This window comes from Grus americana, chromosome 5, assembly GCF_028858705.1.
Source record: "Grus americana isolate bGruAme1 chromosome 5, bGruAme1.mat, whole genome shotgun sequence".
NCBI classification, from domain to species: domain Eukaryota; kingdom Metazoa; phylum Chordata; class Aves; order Gruiformes; family Gruidae; genus Grus; species Grus americana.
This window is the reverse complement of record NC_072856.1, coordinates 6541471-6561585: the sequence shown is the minus strand read 5'-3', so window position 1 is coordinate 6561585 and position 20115 is coordinate 6541471. Positions and strand designations below refer to the sequence as shown.

General features: G+C 39.1%; 2 protein-coding genes across 6 annotated transcripts in view; one reads left to right on the top strand and one right to left on the bottom strand.

Annotated features, from left to right (window-relative positions):
- The window catches only part of ANO3 (anoctamin 3), a 204519-nt gene that overhangs the window by 25506 nt on the left and 158898 nt on the right, over window positions 1-20115 (bottom strand). For all 5 annotated transcript variants that reach the window (XR_008577413.1, XM_054827922.1, XM_054827920.1 and 2 more), the window contains 2 exons: window positions 15796-15892; window positions 10176-10236 (listed from right to left, as the gene is read on the bottom strand). Coding sequence is in view for 4 of the 5 variants with exons in the window: in XM_054827922.1 (XP_054683897.1) it covers window positions 10176-10236; window positions 15796-15892 (158 nt within the window). In the remaining variant the exon portion in view is untranslated. The remainder of the gene's footprint in view (window positions 1-10175; window positions 10237-15795; window positions 15893-20115) is intronic.
- On the top strand, window positions 158-9368 carry MUC15 (mucin 15, cell surface associated). Its single transcript, XM_054827926.1, has 4 exons — window positions 158-286; window positions 4271-4996; window positions 6250-6405; window positions 7306-9368. The coding sequence occupies exons 2-4, from the start codon at window positions 4309-4311 to the stop codon at window positions 7464-7466; spliced, it is 1005 nt and encodes a 334-aa protein (XP_054683901.1). The 5' UTR covers window positions 158-286; window positions 4271-4308; the 3' UTR covers window positions 7467-9368.

The following is a 20115-nucleotide window of genomic DNA, read 5'->3' as shown; positions in this document are numbered from 1 at the left end:
AGGATTAAGCAATAAGCACTGCCTACCCACTTTACCATAAATACTGCAATTTCTGTGGACTCTGTAATGACGGAGCTCGGTCATGACAGCAGCGAAGTCGGTCAGGCTGGTTCCCAGACGCGCCGTCACTCGCAGCGAAGGGCTGCCCCACCTCACCCGTACGGCGCGTTCCTGACCGGTGTCACGCTGCCACCTTTATTGTACCTGCGGTCCCCTCTTCCCACCACACTAATCGCACCCAGAGCAGTATTTCAACAGGTTCTTGCATATTTTGTAGAGCTCAAAGGTAAGTCTGAGGTGTTTTTAATGCTTATTAGTGGATCTGATTAATAATTGTGGCATTGTTTTACATAGTCTTAGGGAAGTCAATCGGTGCTGTTGCAGCCAAATTCTACTTAGTGTGTATTTCTGAGAGGATAAGTGAAAAAACCCACTTCTGTGATTCAAACATTAAAGCAGAGAAGTAGTAAACATAAGCAGTGACAGCATTTCACTCAAATTCATGCTTTTCTTCAGTGGGTATTTACGCTCCTTATCAAACAAGTATAGAATTTCTCTCAGTCAGCTCAGAGCCCATTTTAGATGCTGGGGGGGTTGCGGTGCTGGGGAAGGGAAGTATTCTGTGTATACTATTTTATACCAAATTTCTGTAAGAAAGTTTATTGCTACCTTGTTATTGTTTCTGCTGAGGTTGGTTATACTGAAACAGAACAGCAAATACACACTGCGGAAGCTCTGCCAGTGCACTTGTCAGGTTGCTAGCTATTAACAGAGGGGAAAAAATTAAATGAATTATAGAATACAAATCATATTTATATTCCTTTCTATAATTCACTACAAACTTACAAATCATTTTCTCAGTACAAAAAGTAAAATACATTTAAGCTTGAAAATGTAATATTCATTGCTCATTAAATGTGGATGTGTATCATCCTTGGGAAGCAATCTGAACTTTAGAGCAAAGAGCCACAGGAGCAAAAATCCAATACGTTTCTGAGACCACCATTTGCTATTATTTCTTTCTGAATTCTAGAAGATAAACTCTCTAAATCTTACTTTATATTTGTTCCATCTATTTTTTGATCACTGATGTTAATGTAAAATAATCTGCTTTATGAGGCTTAAAAAGCATAGTAAGTAGGAAAGCTCTGCAAATATGAACATGTTACTCCAGACCACAAGAAACAAAGAAGTGCCATTAATAATTTGCTCATCATGTCACTGTGTACTACATAAAGTACTTTCTAATCACTGCTATAAAGGAGGGAAACAGAGCAAGGTTCAATTTATTGACATGCAAAAGAATGTCCTTTGAATTTATAGTTCTGAAGATTGTATTATCTACCATAAGAAGAGGTTGAAATGATTATTTTCTTGACAGTTGCAGAGGTTTTGCAGACATTACACCTATCACTAGCGCTGGGTTGTGTTCAGGAAATATATGGTGCAATTACTTTATCATGCCAAAAATCTATTTTTACATACTTAATATACACTGGATATACATTCATATAAAAATCGCCATAACAGAATTTATTAGGACTTTTTTTTCTGTGTTGCAGAAATATTCAGCACACATCTGAGCAGTTTAAGGAAAACGCAAAGCCCAGGGGAGGCTGATTTGAATGGGACCAGGGCTTCACCCAGAGCGTAGGCGTGCAGACGTACAGTGATGTACACTAGTAGCTTCATATTGAATACTTTCTGCTGTAAAGCAATTTTAATCTTTATTAATAACAGAATGATAAGGATTTTTTCTTGCATTAAAAGAGAGAAGCCTGTACGGCATAGAACCACAGCCTCCTCAACATGGCTGTGCCTACATTAGCATTTTAATCCACATCAGGAGAGTGCTTTCACGGCAAGGCTCCTGAGCATCTCCACCTATTGCCCTCTGGCTTACACCACTGAGCGCTCCTGCCAGTGAACTAAGCCATGTGCTCCAGGAGGAGCCTAACAAAGGGAAGGGACTGTGGCAAGTTCAGAGTAAACCCCTCCAGGAACGTGTGAAGAGTGGGTATCGAATCCTCAGAACCTCTACAGATCTCTTGCAACTGGGCCACACATTTTCCAGTATAGACACAAGCAATGTATTATACTCAGGTTCATACTGGAGGGCCATTTTTACGGGAAACTGCATTCCCGTCTTGGTGAATTCCTCAAGTAGGGGCCACTACGTCGCTTCGTAAAGCCATACGCTAAAGAAGAAATGTCAGCCTTTCCCTTTTGGGAGCTAGATTTTTTTTTTCCCCTATACCGCTATCATAGGTCTCAGATGAAATTTGACTCTAGCACCACAAACGCAGAGTGCAAAATCCACTGAAGAAACACGGTGGTGACCATCCTATGTATAAACCTCATTCTTCATGACAAAAAAAGGTAAAGCTAATCTAGGTAACTGAACCGCAGCCCAATCCCATACCGATGTTTCTATTCACTTCAGGCTATGCCTACTGCACTGATTTCCATTGAGCTGGTACTGAGTAACGCGAACACCAGTGAATCAAAAAGCGAGACTTTTTTTTTCCCCCCACTCATAATCTGTTCATAGCTTCCTTAAACACTTACTTAACCAGCTAATTTAAAGTTTGGGCTCTTCTGCAAGTTTTGGCTAATCTACAGCACAGCTGTTTTACTGCAATAGCATTATTCGTGTATTAAGCTCTAAAGGCAACAAGTATCTTTGAAGAACTTCAGTGTTTTTCTAAACTGTATGAACTTTAATGTTGCACTAGAAAAACTACCTTCAAAGCAATGAGGTTTCTTCTCTACGGTACCCCCACAAAGAAGATTACAAAAGTACACCAATCAGAAAAAATGAGAAAGAATTTGTTCAGCAAGGATATGGACAGCTTTGTACACTGCTCTGCAAATGAAAATTACAGTCAAAAGGAATTGAGCGTAATTTCCCTACACGGTTTAGTTACAGCAAAGGGATAATAAGTGTTATGACCAAATCCACTTTGGTCGCTAATACGACTATTAATACAAGGAAGGACAGACCATGCCGCTGAATTAAAACAATAGTACTGTTAAAATGAAACGTGTGTTGGAAAACTTTGTAAAATACAACAGGTTTTTTTCCTCACTGTTTTGCAGTTATTAGTACTAACAAATCAAAATCTAATATTCAGATTGCACAGCATTTCATAGTCATCTGAAGGTCTATCATTCAAATTATAATCATAATTATAATCATAATTGGAGCTGAAAATTTAACTCCGGTTTTCTTTGGCTTTCTTGTTTGGGGTCAGAGTGGTTATCCTTGGTTTGACTGATCCTCAAGCAGAACAACTCTCTCATTTTTTGCTAAATAAGTTACAAATGTTATCTGAGCATAGGTCCTTCCTGCCATATAACTGACCTTAACTTGGAAAATAAGCACTGTGGAGAAGTGGAACATATGTTAATATAGTTACTTTTTCCAGGTGTACATATCCTTTCTTCACATGGTAAAGTACCCACATACACAGACACCTAATTAATTAATGATGCTGAAGATGTAACTTACCTATACTTTTTATTGTGCTGTCACATGAGAGGTTATGTGTGGGAGTTAAAAACTGCATGATCTCAACCTGTCTCATACTTAGAAACCTGTTGCCAAAGCCTGACGGATATACTGAACGGCATACCTGCTACAATCAAGTGACTTCAAGATGAGTTTTTCTCATCCTTCTCAATCTAATGTTTGAAAAACTAATGCATAATATACAGCTCCCAGTCTCCTACAGAAAAAGAAGTTTCCACACAAATTCAGCATCATCCATAATCCCTAGACTGATTTAGTTTTCAGTTTGCTCCTGGCAGCATTCATATGCCACTCATTGCTCAGGGTCACAAAACATTATCTATCAACTTTCAGGGCTAATTGTAACCATTATATTTCTTCACAATGGAGCATAACTCTTTAGCATGCTCTTGGAGTTGCTGCCTGCCCAGAAAACATTGCCTTGAGCATGCCATCCAAGTATGAATCATTACCTCATTCTATAGCAAAGGGGTTTTGAATTATTCCCCTGTATAAGGCCTGTTTATAGAAACAAGGAATCTTCTTGTCCAAAAGAGCTTTTGTTGACCGTCAGTATTGTATTAGGTCACTCTAAGTCATTAACACTCAGGAACATAAAGTTTTCAGCATCAACACGTGGTAAACTACACAGACTTCTATATTATAACACTAACTTTTTTTTTACCAGCTTATTTGGGTCTTAACCGAGTAGCTTTGTTTTGCAAAATAAAATAATAGACAAAAGTGAATTTCTTGCAGATTCTCTATATAACGAAACAAACTTTGAAGTCAACATCATGCAACCCTCCTGTGGAATGATTTTCATTTGTCTGCTTGCAAGGCTGCAATGGAACAAAAGCAATGCTGAGGGCGGAAGAGTAAATGAAACAAATCATGGAAGTAGCTCAATTACAGATAACAATCAGTCTACAGTGCAACCAGCTTCACAGAGATTTGTTCTGCCTGTGACTACTGCCAGAAATCCTTCTACCGTCAGCCATACTGCACCAACTGCCAACACCAAAGGAAAGGTAACAAGAACAGAGACGAGCAGTTGGCCAAACGGCACGCCTCCGAGGTCCACTGATGGCACCACTTTACCTTCCAATGTCCCTATGGTATCAAAAGGTGTAGTAAATAAATCTGTCACAAACTTCAACAGAATCCAAATGTCTTTAGCGACATCTACAACTATGGGAGACTTTTCCGGAGTGACCAAAAGTGCTGCAGGTACTTCTACTTCCACAGCAACGCCAAGTAACTCCCCGGTTACCTACAGTACTCCTTTGGCTGCGGTGCTCCCCAGTGATAACGCGTCAGTGAACCCCACCGCGTTGTTCCCCACTGGTATCACTCTGACATCACCCACGGTGAAGCGGGACAGTCCTACATCAAATGTCAACCCCATTCCGCAGACAACAGAGCTGAATGATAATTTCAGCAGCTCTTCTACTGCATCATCTAGTTCAAAAGATGCCAATGAAGGTAAGTATCTAGCTGAAGTCCCGCTGGTTTAATAAAATCATAATGCTGAAATAAAACCTTTTTTCATTGAACACGAGGCTTTGAAAGATGTATGAATTGTTAGGTGACCTAGTACAGACCAAAACTAAAACTCACCCAAAATAAAAAATATTTTTTTTTAAATTATTTGCTGTTTATTTGTTTAACACTTCCAGGAGCGAGGGAACCTAATGACAGGTACTGCTCATTCACACTGGAGTGGACCTTCAGAGCAGATGTATAGAAATAACATTTAAAACGTGTAACACGTCAATTTATTTAAGTTCAGAAACTTTTGTGACCAAAGACGACTTGTTATAAATACTTTCAAAGGAATTACTCATTATGCATTTAATTATCAAGTTGAGTATGCGTGGGAAAACAATGGAGCATAAAACTGTCAGGGCACTTTTCTATCCTGCTGCTCCGAATCAGGTCTTCAGGAAAAGAAAAGGAAAGATTAGAAGACAGTAATTTTTTGCCATTAATTAGCTTTCAAGCTTTTAACACAGGACTGAAAGGCTTATCCATCATAGCGAGTAGAGTACAGTTTGTACTAAGAACTGAAGGAGCATCAGACTTTCATGTTTCCCACCATAGTTCTAATAATTACAGTGTACCTGATTTTTAGATAACGTGACTGAAAAGGAAGGGGGGTGGGAGAGCAAGTTCAGTTCCAAGAAAAAAGGAATACTTTGAAGAAAACTTTTATGAAATTCGAGGAAAATCTTGGAGGAATGCAGGTATTCTGCTAACTGAATAGATGCAGAAAGAATTAGTGGATTTCTTACCTGGCATGCTCAAAACCTGGTACTCTAAAACTTAATCACTTGAAATTCAGAGGCTGCAATTTTAATGGCTGGCTTAAATACTTATAAATAATTGCATTCAAAGAGTGATTACTGCTTATTTCTTTGAATAAAAGGATAGTAGTTGATTCTGTAATTAAACCTGGAACCTTTTTATTTGACTGAAAACTCATTTAGCCTTTTTTTTTTTTAAAACCCAGTTATTCCCTTGAAAGTCAAGGATGGAGATGTCTATTTTCTTTTACAAAGGCAGAGAGTTTCTGCAAAGAGGCTGGTTTAGTCATAGTCTGCCAAGTGTTTCAGGTCCTTGGTGAAAAGTCTCACTCCCCAAAGCCCTCGACTGCTATAAAGCAAGAGTGAAGTATCTGATCTTACAGATTTATTCTTCTCATTCAGCTGTCTCTTCTTTCTTTCCTTCTCTCCTAGACAAAACCAACAAAGGAGGAGTAATAGTTGGTGTCATTGTAGGAGCCATTTTGGGATCTATATTAATTGGTCTGATTGGATATTTTATATGTGGCAAGAAAAGGTCTGAGTCATTTTCCCACAGACGGCTTTATGATGATACACGGAATGACCCAGGTAAGGAATAGCATAAGCGTTAGCATAAGCGTTTTGCGTAAGAACATTTTTTATTTCTGCCGCAGAGCTGTTTAAATAGTCTGGTCCTATTGAATTATTTGGAATTATATTATTGACTCCAGTCAAACTAGTTTTCAACTGACAGTACCTTATTATTTTTAAATATTAGCTTAACCAATTCTCCCCTTAAATCTCTGTCTCTTCCTTAAAAGTTATTTTTTTAACCCCTGAAATATCAGGAAATATCATATCTAGTATCAGTGAACCTGTTCAAAGAATTGCAGGAGAGGTCAAAATTATAGCTCAAAAGCTCTCCCAAACTTTGATTAACTGAAAAATGCTAGATGCCTTACTCATCCAACTTCAACTACAGAATGAGTGATGAAGCTATATCTATTTTTAGAAGTAAAAATATTTTTAAGAGCTTTAAAAAAAGATTGCTTTTGTCTTCTCCCTGAATACATATAAACTTGTATTAAAGTGTAATCACAGTGTCTCCAAACATTTGTGTCATGTTCCTGGACTTTATTTTCAAATGTTTAAACAAACACGGAGAGGCTAAACACACTTTTTTCCTCATATAAAATCAAATCAAAATAAAACTCTGGCAATACGCCCTTTCTGGCTTAAATGCAAGAGCCGAAAGCTGCCAGAACATCAGATTAGGAACTAGCTTTGAAAGTTGACCACCCATGTAGTGCTGAACGGACATTACTGGGAGAACACGTTATCTTCAGAAGATGGTGGATCAGGGCCTTTATCTTTTGGTCCCCATATGTAAGAAAGAGGTTAACTGGATTTAGCTGCGAGAATCTGCTGAACTAAACTGTAAGGTACCCAGTGTATGAGGATAAGAATCTTTCAAGCAATATATAAAAGATAATCACATTATCCTTTCAGTTCTCCACTTAGACAACTCACTTGGACCATACAATACGAGTATCAGATGTGCACCTGATGACAAAAGCAGCACAGCAGACAAGGGAGAGGAAGACAACGCAGGGTGCCCGTCCGATGGCATTCCTATGGCTGACATGACACCATCCCACCCTTCACCGTAATGTTTACTTCAGACTATCCTCCCACTTGTTACCTACATGCTTTTCTTTTTTCTAAAATGACCTGGCAGCTGTTATCTTACGGCCATTATTGTGCAAATAATGTTTTGGAAAGCAAGGGAAAAATCACAAGATCACTGATAGCAGAGCATCACTCTTCTATGTTGTAATGAAATGATCAACTTATGCTTTTCCTGGAAGGATACTACACTTGCTTTCTTAGGCATAATATAGACAAATAGCACCCAGGGAAAATTCTACGGTGTGTAACTTTGGTCGAGAACGCAGCTATGTAACAGAGCAAAATTTGACTTGGGTTGCAATGATATTTGAGCATCAATACAAAAAAATCCCAAGTTTAACTACCTTGAGGTGAAACTGTTCTGTCCAAACAGAATTCCCATCTGATAAATGATTCAGGGCATTATTTTCCCCACTCTACATCTGTACTTTCCTCAGTGAATATGACAAAAAGAATTAGATTTACTTGGGTTACTCAGAGGCTGAAGTTTGCTGGGGAGAATGGAACTACTGAGTAACACGTACGACATTTAACCTTTGACTATGATGACACAGAGTTAAAATCACTATTAGAGGGACAAAAAGACGACAAGCTTCTATTCCTCTATCTGTTGTTTGCATTGCAGGCTAGACCTGTAGCAATGATGTCAAAGGTTTTGGTACAGGTCAGATAGAAGAAATACTTACCTTACAATGACAGGAAAGAAATTATCTCTGCCATGTATATAGATAACCTAAAAAGCACGCTCCTGTTTTGTCCAGCTAAAGAGTAAAATTATGGCAGCATAATGCAAGTAATTGCATAGTTTATCCATTTGCAATTATCAGAAACGTCTAAATAGAAAGCAAGAACATGAAAAAGACACAGGTGTAAAGGTACTGAATAAACAGCATAAAGTGCAAAGAAAATAACCGCTCACATGGGATACATGCTCTTTACTACAACTGTTAAAATGCATTATTTAGTGTGGAGACTGTGGATCACGTTGATGGAGTTATCTCACTGACTGTGAACGTTGCAATGAGGGTTCGTTCGATGGGTTAGTGAATTACACGCCTGCACACGCCAGAGAGAGAAACAATCACACTACAGATGAGTAAAAGGGGTATTTAATTCAAAGTATTTAGAAGATTAAAGAATTGAGTGCATATGTGCAGTGCTGCCATTCCTACAGGGGTCAGGCATGAAATCAGCACGCTTCCCACCAAATCCAGAACCTGACTTCTAACACTGTATCCAGTACGTTGGATAGCAGGCTGACAATCTGAGACACATGCACCTGTACGAGGTGAGAGTATCAGTCTGCTGCTTGAAATTAAGAAAAACGTAATGCTCAGCTTTCTTCTTCCTTTGTACATGTTATGCCATCTTTCCTGATAATGGTAAAGCTGTATCATATAAGCAAAATTCCTCCTTATACTTAAACCTTGCCCTCAGCTGAAAATGGAAAGAGCTCTCTCTAGGGAGACCTTGAGGACAGAGATGAAGAGATGCTAAGAAGCTACCAGCTTTGTTTACGTCAGTAACCACATAACCAAGTGCAATGTATTTTAGGAATTTATGAAACTAATTATTAGTAATTGCAAGGCTGTAACAGCAAGATTAGGATCCAATGAAGAAATATCACTGAGGCAAGCAATCAAAGTGTACCTTTCAGCTATATTTATATTGTGTTAATTTTTACAACCTAATTACAATTTTTGTGTGCGTGTGCTCATTTTGCTCTTTAATCTGTTGCTGCTGTTTGTATTTTTTTTTTTGTTTTTACCAGGCCAGCCTCTAAAATTTGTGACATTTGTTCACTTTTCGCTTTAAGTTAGAATCATTAATGTTTATTCATACATATTACATAAATAAAGCTGTTGCGTGCCATTTGACTCTAAAATTGTAAAACTCTGGCTTGAATTCAGTTGTATGTATGTGAACTGGTGTTATTTTCTCAGGGTTTACACAGATGAACATTTACACTGGTAAAACTAATTATCTCTTGTTCTAATACCGGTCTTCCCTACTTTCCAGCAGCAAAATACTGTTAGCTTTGGTGAAAGCTATATCCATCAAGCATTTCTTGCTGGAACCATTACATCTGTCTTATCCGGCACTGTTACACTGACCTTCTAAGAGAGGCAAGACTGTTCCTGGTAACTCCTGTTCAACTGTGGTCTCTGTGGATATCACCCTGCTTGGCTTTGTGCCCCATGACATGATGTGCGTGATGTCAGAATGAACGTAATGAAGTATCAGACTGGGAATCTGAATACAAATAGTTAAATTGCTGTAAGCACTTAAGATCAAATCTTCCCTATACTTCCCTCTAATCAGCTCCCACAAAAACATTCTCATTTATTCCATAAGAATTCTCTACAATATGTGATTTTTGTGTCGACTCCAGAACAGGAAACTAACCTACATGTTTGCCTCAAAAAATATTTCTGCCTGCATGATATAAAATTCAGGCTTAAAGACACTTAAGATGCTCAAGACAGTCATTACATTAATGAAAAAAGGTATTATTTTCACCCACAACTAGCATAGAAATTGAAGTTGATGAAAACAGAAAAAAAGAGTTTGTGCGACAAAACCGTAATCCTTCTTTAAATTTTATCAAGAGCTATAATCTCCCTTTACACAATAATCATATAAAACGGTCAGGTGAACTAAAAATACAAAACAGATAAAAATGTGCTTACCCCAAATTGCCATGAAAATAGCGAAGAAGACAGTCCCTCCATTATCAAACAAATGTGTAACCTGAAATGGAAAATAAATACATCAGGAACAAATAATATTACCACCTTATCTGTTGCCCCAAAGAATCCCTGCGGACCTAACTGGTGGCAGAAGCTAAACACTAAGCATTCTAATACGAAGTCCTACTTGCACGTTGCTTTCACCAAGGTTTGTCTTTCAGTGTAACCTGAACTCTGGATTTCCAGACTGTCACTTCACGCCTCTCCAGTCTGTTTGTTTCACAGACACTGAGAGTGCTCTGCCCATGTCCAGACAGGCTAAAAATTCCTCCGGAGTTCTACTCATATGCTGGGTCAAATCTAACCTCTACATTTTCTATTTTAAGGTTTTTATAAACTTAAATAACTTCTGTCTTTTCGCTTTCCTTCCTCTGTATATTACTTAGTTAATGTCTCTCTTGATTCCATTTTCTTCTTCCCCCAGGCTATACTGCAATTTCTGGGCAGGTAAGAATTGTATATATTCCTTTTTATTCAGACATCTCAGCCTCTCAAATTGTTGACATATTCTTCTTCTTAAAATCTAGTGCCCCTAAACTCCCACAAACATTAAATAAATTTTAAATACTACACTTCTCCAATACATAATTCTAAATTGTGCACTTAATTTCACCTCATGAATGCTCTCCTTTTTGTTGGATTTATCCCTTATCTGTTTGTTATAAGATTTTGCAGGCGGAATAGACATTCTGCTGCAAAGTCCAAAGTCCATTTCCATTTAGCAATAGAAAATAAGTAGTAATTAGTTTCTGCGCGCCTGTGGATCACTCTAAGCATTTCAGTGGATGAATTTGATGTCTCACTTATTATGAAAACATCACAAATTATATTACAAAAATCCAGAATTTCTTATATTCAAGCCATAAAATGAAACAGTATTTAGGAAGCTGAAATTAAGATCAATGTACTTTGAATAGATTTAAGGTTGCCAATTTACAGCAATGCAATTTATCCAAGGATAACAGGCCTGCATTTCTTGTAATGAAAGGTGATTTAAAATGTTTCTGAGCATTAGCAAGCAAAGCACAGGCTTCAAATTCCTCTTTTGAAAAAAAGGCACAAATCACTATAAGATAATAGAGTACAGCAACTTATCATCCACTGGCATATGTTAGAGGATCTGAAGAAAGAGGGAAAAAAAATGAAGTGCTGCAAATAAATGGCTTCGATATGTACTGTCTTAAACCATCCAGAAAATTTAGGAGATTTCCCACTCTTTGAAATATGAATAGAATGTCTTGAAATAGAATATTCTTGAAAAGACTTTACTTTCATTGGTGCTGACTCTGTTGATGACTTAAGGACCAATTTTTAAGCTTTTATCATGAAAAGAAGCCCGTCCTTATGCCAACAGAAGGGTGCAGGCAACCAGATTCAGTTTTGCTGTACTGTCACCTTCTCCTACATCTGACGTTACTCTGGCCAGCAGGAATGTTCTGCATGCAAGGTGTGCCCGGATGCTGGGGCTGACCGCCTGGCTGGGGCAGGTTACCTAACCTGCTCCCGTGAGAGCGGCCTGCTGCAAGGAGAACTCATCCTGCTGACAGATTTCATTCTTCCAGAGAGGGCTGGCATTATTGCTTCTGTCTTGTAAATTAAGAAAAGTAACTCGGGAAAGCAGAAGAAATTAATAGAAATAGTGTTGCTATTTTATTTCTTATTGAGTAAAATTATTATAATAGTGTAAGAAATTATTAAAAGCACACGTATTTTATCTGTATGTCAATTCTTTTCTTCTTTTCTTTTTTCTTAAGGTTCTAAACCAGGAATTGACTATTTGGCACTGGATATCAATAAATTCAAATGCATAGTCTGAGACTCCATGTCGATCAGACGCCTCTAAGCAGAAGTGAAATACTGTAGGACTTCGTGCTCGTCCATCAGCATATCCGAATGATGCTGTCATCATCATAAAAGACTTCAGGCACTTCAAATCCACCCTAGAATCATAGAATGGTTTGGGTTGGAAGGGATCTTAAAGAACATCTAGTTCCAACCCCTCCCATACACCAGGTTGCCCAAAGCCCCATCCAACCTGGCCTTGAACACTTCCAGGGAGGGAGCCTCACCACCCTCTCAGTAAAGAATTTGTTCCTAATCTCTAATCTAAATCTAGTCTCTTTCAGTTTAAAGCCATTACCCTTTGTCCTATCATTCCGGTACTGAAGGCTGCTCTAAGGGTCTCCCTGGAGCCTTCTCTTCTCCAGGTTGAACAACCCCAACTCTCTCAGCCCGTCTTCACAGGAGAGGTGCTCCATTGCTCTGATCACGTTTGTGGCCCTTCTCTGGACTCGCTCCAACAGCTCCACGTCTTTCTTGCACTGGGACCCCAGAGCTGGACGCAGTACTCCAGGTGGGGTCTCACAAGAGTGGAGTAGAGAGGGCGAATCAACTCCCTCAACCTGCTGGTCACACTGCTTTTGATGCAGGCCAGGATACGGCTGGCTTTCTGGGCTGCAGGTGCACACTGTCAGGTCATGTTGAGCTTCTCATCAACCAACACTCCCAAGTCCTTCTCCTCAGGGCTGCTCTCAATCCATTCTCCACGCTGCCTGCAGTTGTGCTTGCAATTGCCCTGACCCATGTGCAGGACCTGGCCTTGTTGAACTTCATGAGTTTTGCACGGGCCCACCTCTCCAGCCTGCCCAGATCCCTCTGGACAGCATCCCTTCCCTCCAGCGTGTCGACTGCACCACACAGCTTGGTGTCATCAGCAAACTTGCTGAGGGTGCACTCGATCCCACTGGCCATGTCGCTGACAAAGATGTTAAACAGGGCCGGTGCCAGTACCAACCCTGACTCAACACCCTGCTACGGGGCCCGAGGGCAAGATGTGCTGGGTGCAGGACCAGCCCAAAGAGCCCCAGTGCACCACGCTAATCACCCACGGATCAAAGAGTCCATTTAACGCGGATGAGAATGACAGCCTGGGCATTGAGCAAGTCAGATTACAGCTCAGGTATTACATGCCTTTCCCTTAAATTATAAACTTCACTTCAGTGCGGCATTTTTAAATGGAAATAGAATAAAGAGGGAGGGGATGAAAGAAAAGAGCAACAACAAGAAGGAGAAAGGCATCTTTTGTATTTTGTCTCCAGCTTTACAAAAACTTGGCAGAAAAAACATTTGAAGTATATGATTTTTCCGGCATTAGTTTGTTCTGTCTGAAGTGCTCTTCTAAAGGGAAACTTGGCAGATATTTAACAAAGAAACCCAGACAGCAGTTTTAATAACGTGAAATATGAGCACAAACCCTTACATAAATGAGGCAGGTCCCATGACATCAGCAGGTTTGGGGAGATAAATTTCACTTAAAGGAACTCACTTTTCCTCATTAACTCAATGCTTATGTACTCGTATACAATGAGTTATTTGAATGAGTAAGGATTAAAACACTTATTCCAGAATAAGGGTGCCGGTGCCCGGAATGAGTCAGGAATAGCTTCCCTGGTGTAGCAGCTCTTTGGTTGTGTGCGAGGAAGACAGAAACAAGTTATGTTCCCACAACAACAAAACCAGAGGGAAATGCTGACAAGCTCCATCTCAGGGCAAGCAGGAAATGCCATTTTCTTTTCCCAGAGAGCAGATCTGATGCCTTATTTTCAAATGCATTCTTTTTATTTATATTACTAACAGTGCTTCAGAAAGCACAAAAGAGCATTTGGTTTGAAATCAGACTGTAGTTTTCTAACATTACAGATTATTTTCATTCACCAATTTGGGCGCAGACACAGTGGAACTGCTGACACATGTTTGGGTATGTGCTGCTCAACTAGAGCAACACGGTGGCACCCAGCAGGATCACAACTCCTGCTGGAAACCAGACGTTTCCTAGCAAGAGGGTAACAAGTGAAGCTGCAGTGAACTGTTCTTCAGAGACAACACGGTGAGTGAAGGCATCACAGTTACAACCTCAGAGTTATAAAAAGCCTCGTTGAGCTTTTTCCTATTCCTTCCCAAAGAGAAATCTCTCTCTCCCCGACTTGGGGGAGATCCAGAACAGACAAATCCTGAGATGAGACAATTTTCTGTTTGTTTTCTGTGTTCCAGTCTAAGGCTGATAAGTTTTTTTAGAGCAAAACCATTGGCAGGAAAAGCTGGGCGCTTACATGAATTTCCATAATATTTGCAGACATCAGACAAGGGTGCCTATGAAGATGGAATATGAGTGGTTACTGCTGGTCTTCCCTGGTTGTCACCTGATTTTGTTTCAAGGGGACTGGTTTAAAAATATGTGGAAACATGGATGGACTGCCACAATTTTTCTGCTCCTGGGAATTATTCACAATGTGATGTTAAATGTGAAATTTGCATGACAAACACATGATGTCAGTGTAAATGTAAGAAAGGCATAAAACCTGCTTCTTATTAACTGGAGATGTTAAAATAACAGGACTTAAATGTATTAATTTCCTGTTAAACTGCAGTGGACTGCTGAAGAGGTACTTGTCATTTTTAAAAAGAGGCATTTCTGGGATGGGTTGTATAATTTGCATAATGTTATTTCAATTAAGAAAGCTCTTACCTTCAGTAGGCATTTAAAAAAAAAAAAGAGTAAAAAAAAAGTTACAAAAAAATCTTATGGAGCCACTTTCTGCTCTAGAGTTATAGTAGTATTTAAAAAATAAAACCAGTTTCGCCTTAAGTATGACATTTTCAATGGTATTTGTTGCTATCGTTGCAAAATGACTTTTTCTTTTCTTTTCTTTTGGCATTACAAAATAGAAAATTAAATTTGTAACATCTAAATATAAATCATTTTTATACATGTCAAATGTTTTTACAATTTTTCTTCACAGATAAATTTGAAATGTTGAGTAAAACTAAACATTGATTCTATCAATACCAAATTTCAAAATCCAACACAAAAATGGATTTTCTCTGTCACACTGCTGCAGTGTTCTTGTAATGCCGTGGCCCAGACACAATCACATTTTATAAATACAAGCTTCTGAGCAAGATTTATCTCATGGGCTAAAGAATTCCAAGAAGAATGCCAAGGCTGCTTTTCCAGCATTATGAACATACCACAGATCAAAATGTATTGCTTACTTGAAAACACTGCCTGTATATAGAAGTGCTTGTGATTATTTAAGTTTGAAGAATAGCTTCTTGCAGTAAAATATTTAGTTGTGTAAAATCTTTGCATTAGTTTGACAGAGCAAAGCACATCACAGGCACATTATGCTAAAGAATTCCTTTGGGAGGAGCAGAAACTCAATTACAAAGTACGGGAAATAAAGTAAGAAGTCAATTATAGGGGAAAGTAGGAAAAATCTTCCAAGAAAAGTTTTGTTACTCAGGGGACTTTATAAATTGATGAAAATAGTAAGGATTTAGGAAGGAAATGCTCACAGAAAGTAAAACAAATTTTAGAATAATCTCTGATCATTTCAGAGCATTCTCTTATTAGAAACATGAATTAGAAAGGCAGAAAAAAACCCTCTGCAGAGAAACGACATGTTTTGCAGGGATCTTTGCTGAAACAAGGGCAGCCATTACATAATGAAAGTGGACCTTTAGACAAAAATTATCTTGATAGCAATAAGACAATAATTACCTTGGCGTATATGCAGCTTTCATTGAGTTTTTGTAGCGTGCAATTGCGTTCACACATAGGGCACATGATGGTTTCATTTGCCTCGCAGATCTCTTTGCTTTAGTACAAGACAAGAAAATAAAGGTTATAAAAAGGCTTTTAGCATTCTTATGACTTTCCGAGGTTATGCTGTTTGTGGTCTCTATTTGTTAACAGCGCGCCTACACCACAAAACTGGCTCAATAAAATAAATTAAAAGTGAATGTTTGGCTTGAAAAGCCTAATCCCAAATCAGTAATCTTAAAATTACAGCCCCTAGAGTAGTATGCAATATTGTGGGCCATTCTCAACACTTGTGAACATCCCATTCTCTCCCAAATATCACAAACAGAAGAACAAAACATTGTTCACTACCTACCAACCCATTTACTGCATATTTATCTTAGCGATGTAGAAGATACCAAACGTTAAGAGGGTGGACATTGCTGGTATAACTACACAGATTTCAACCAACTTATCCCAGTTTACATCGGCTGAAGGTCGGTTCCACAGGATGATCGCATGCACACTTAGATCAGTTGGTCACATGTAAAAAAACCACTGACAAGGATTTCTGGCAGTAGAGTATCAAGTCTTTGCATTTTTATTTCCTACAGAAGAACTTATGTATAGGGCTAATAAAAAACACTTTAATATCCTAAGTTTGGGGAAAAAAATCTTCAAACCACATTCTACTGCTTAAAGATCCTAAGATTCAGGAAGATGAAGTCACTGCCTTCATTGGGACCATTCATATTCCAAATGCAATATGTAAGTGCCTTGACAAAGGCAAACCATAATTAACAGAAGTGCAAAAATGAATTTTAAGGCCTATTTTAACCGCAGTGAGTAAGCTTCCCAAAGAACCTCAGCAATCCTGTTTTCTTATCCTTTAGCAATGTTGTCATGCTTGAAATGATCCTATGACACACTAGAAAAGTTGCAGTATAAACACATGCCAGGAAATCTCTACTGATTTGTTTTAATAAACATTGTGCTTTCAGTCTCCTCCTCATAAAAGCTGAATTTACAGTTCTAATGCTGTATGGAAAATTATGCTTATTTCCAAATGAATGCATCTATTAAATCCTGACATAACAGTAAATAGAAATAAAAGATCTTGGTTGCCCAGATGTCACTTTTGTAATCTTTGGTCACACTTCCCAAAAAATCAGAATTACTAATTCATTGAAACCCTCCAACCTAATGTGGATCTGACAAAGAAATTGGCCTAAGTAACCCTTAAGCCAGAATGAGCAGAGCCAGTCATTTCAGAGTTGCAGAAATCTTACAGTGTGTTGCATCTGAGAATCTTCCTGCATTTTCCTTCAAATGATTAAGCACAGAAGATCATATTTCAGCAATGTGGTATAATAGTTTGGCAATAATATAAACTGTTGTCAAATATAAGGCCAAATTGTACTGCACTTTGAATTTAAATTCAACATTTTAAGTGTTAGATTTTTAGTATTATATATCTTGAGTTAAAATCTTTGTTTGTGTTTAATAACAGGAAGTTTCAGAAAATTATACCGACAGTGACAGGTCACACGCTTTAGCACCGCTCTGCAAAGGCAATAACATTTGCTACACAAGCGTTCGTGACAGGTGCTATGTTAACTGTTACTGCAATTCAAATCTCCAGTATAAAAGACCAAAATAAGCTTCTTTGTACTGTCCTCACATATATCTGAAATCTGACTACAGCACGTGCTGCGAAGACACCTGAAGCTATGCTGTGTTTGTGCCTGGCCTTTCTGTTCGACTGACAGCAAAGGGACAACTTACAACAGTGATAATTAATGATACGTATAAACCCGTCAAAACCAAACTCTTTAAAACCATCAGATTTATTTTTATATAGTCAAATCAACATTTAACAGCTTGACAGCTAACTTGAGTATAAACACAGGTAATAGGGCACATAACTTGTGGAAAGAAAAGAACCCACATGAAGGCACTTCTAAAGGACAATTTAAGCTTTCCCATATGACAACCACCCCACAGCTCCCCTGGTTTAGCTCAGGGAGGGCAAACGGATCAAAATATATTTGAAAGTGTATGAAACAAGAAATACAAATTCATGTTCCTCGTTTTTGTTTCTGCATGTCTGAGCCCTGCAAATATAATCCAAATACTCCGGAAGCTACTATGGAGTTTCTTCAACAGAGACCCCATGGATTTTTCTCTTGGTTACCTTCATTTCACAATTGAATCCTGCAACGAGCTGCCAACGCTATAATCTCAGTACCTGGAGGACCTCAGTTCTGGCTTCTGGCAACCACAGTATTATTAAGCTTTATTGCAAACTCACACAAGAAAAAGAGCATCCTCCATTCCAACCTGCTTTCAATAACGCTGCCCGTCATACGCACCTGTTTTGTCATAGGAAAGAAAAACATCCCTAATCCTGTAGAATGGAGAAACTTCTGTTTCTGAACATGGGACACGCATGCATATTTGCTTATAAGAGCGTCTAGTCCCTGATACCACAGAGCGTATGCAGGGTTTTTGTCTCCCCATCTTATTTCACCTTCCTCCTCCCTGTACAATACATTTGAATCATTCGATGATTCAATCAGACCTGAAAGTTTATTGTTTCCCTAAAACTGTAACTGAGGAAAGGACAGAGAGACTACGACAAGGAGTACAAGGCACAGTGAGAGGGGCACTCGCCCTGGGAAAGAAGGAAGGGTACCACCAAAAGGGAGCAAATAGGCTCCATTTCCAACTTGCTTGTGGCAGCCACCGGTGAACTTGACAGAGCATCTTTCCTTTACACAGGCAGCAGGGACTGATGGCCTCCTGCCAGGCAGAGATGGGGTCCCAGCACAGGCTGAGATATATAGAGAGATATATATTTAGATAATTTTTTATATATATATATATATAAAGAGCCACCTGTTATCAGGACAGACCCTGAGCACGGAGCAGAGGCAGGCACTTGTACAAGTCGTAAACAAGACAAACTATTTCTTAGGTGTGACATCATTCTGCATAACCCTCGAATTATTGCTGCACAAAACCTATGGCTGGCATCGCAAGCAACATTTGGTTCTATGGCAATGTATGCTTGTGTATTGGCTTATCCTTTCTCTGCTGTAACTGTGCAGGATGTCAGTGAAAAAAGAAGAAAACGATCATTTTCTGCCTGCAGCTGCTAGAGGGGGGGCTCAGGGCAGCTCCTTGTGCCTGAGAGGTGAAGTGACATCGCCGAGGGAAGCATGCTTCTGCAAAACTAATTTGATCAGTCAGTAAGTTCAAATTTTGTGGTACACAAGACAGATGAAAAATACTTTTTTGCGACAGGATTTATCATCATACTGTAAATCAACACTATCTAACGTCCACTGACTCCTAATAACAGGCGTTAATAGGGTGAAACACGTTTCACATGAGGTAGTATTATACAGAATAATACTGAATGTGGGGCAACGTGGCAGTTATGACATTGCCATCATGCCCTGGCACTAGGTGTAAATTCCAAATTGCCACTGGGTCTCCTGTGTCTAGGTTTTGTCAGAATAACGTACCCCACTCCGTTTCTTCCTGACAGCTGCTGAACGTTGCATTTGCATACTGCGGTAGCTGCAGTGCTCAAAATCAAATGATATATTTTAAAACTGTTACGGATGTTTATCTAGCAGTTTTCTTTAAATGACTGCAGAAACATTAGATAAATAATCTCACAGCCCCAGAATATGGCAAGAATAAGAACAGTTAGGTGGTGCAGTCTGTCTGCCTGCGAATGGATGACTCCTGTCTGCTCTAGGTAGGTTTCTGTCTAACCCTCACTAACCCCTTCCAGGCTAAGTAAGCAAATACGGCAAGGAGCAGCATCGGTTATCACTGGCTCTTAGAATTAGTTAGGTACACAAGGTGAGGCAGAAAACATCTACATACATTTTATCAGGCCAGTCACAATCAGGTTGAGTTAGTTAAGCTCTGTTCTTGAATCCACATCTCACAGCAGTTATTACTAACTTGGTCAAAGCAATGCACTGATACGACAGTATTGTGTCACGACTAACCAGAGGTACCGCAAAGATTCACAACGTGAAAGGCAGAGAGGACCTTCTGGCCAGAATTAACACATCCAGACTTCCGATGTTCTGGGGCTGCCAGAGAGCACACAGCTGGGGCTTCTGCATTAACCCACCCTCTGTCAGTATTTGGAAATGAACACCGGCTAATGTTAGCCATAATAAATATATAAATACTCCCCTCTACTCCCTGGATACTTCTAGGGCTTATACGGTGGATCACCTAACTTTCAGGCTCCTGCTTCTGGAATAGAGTCCC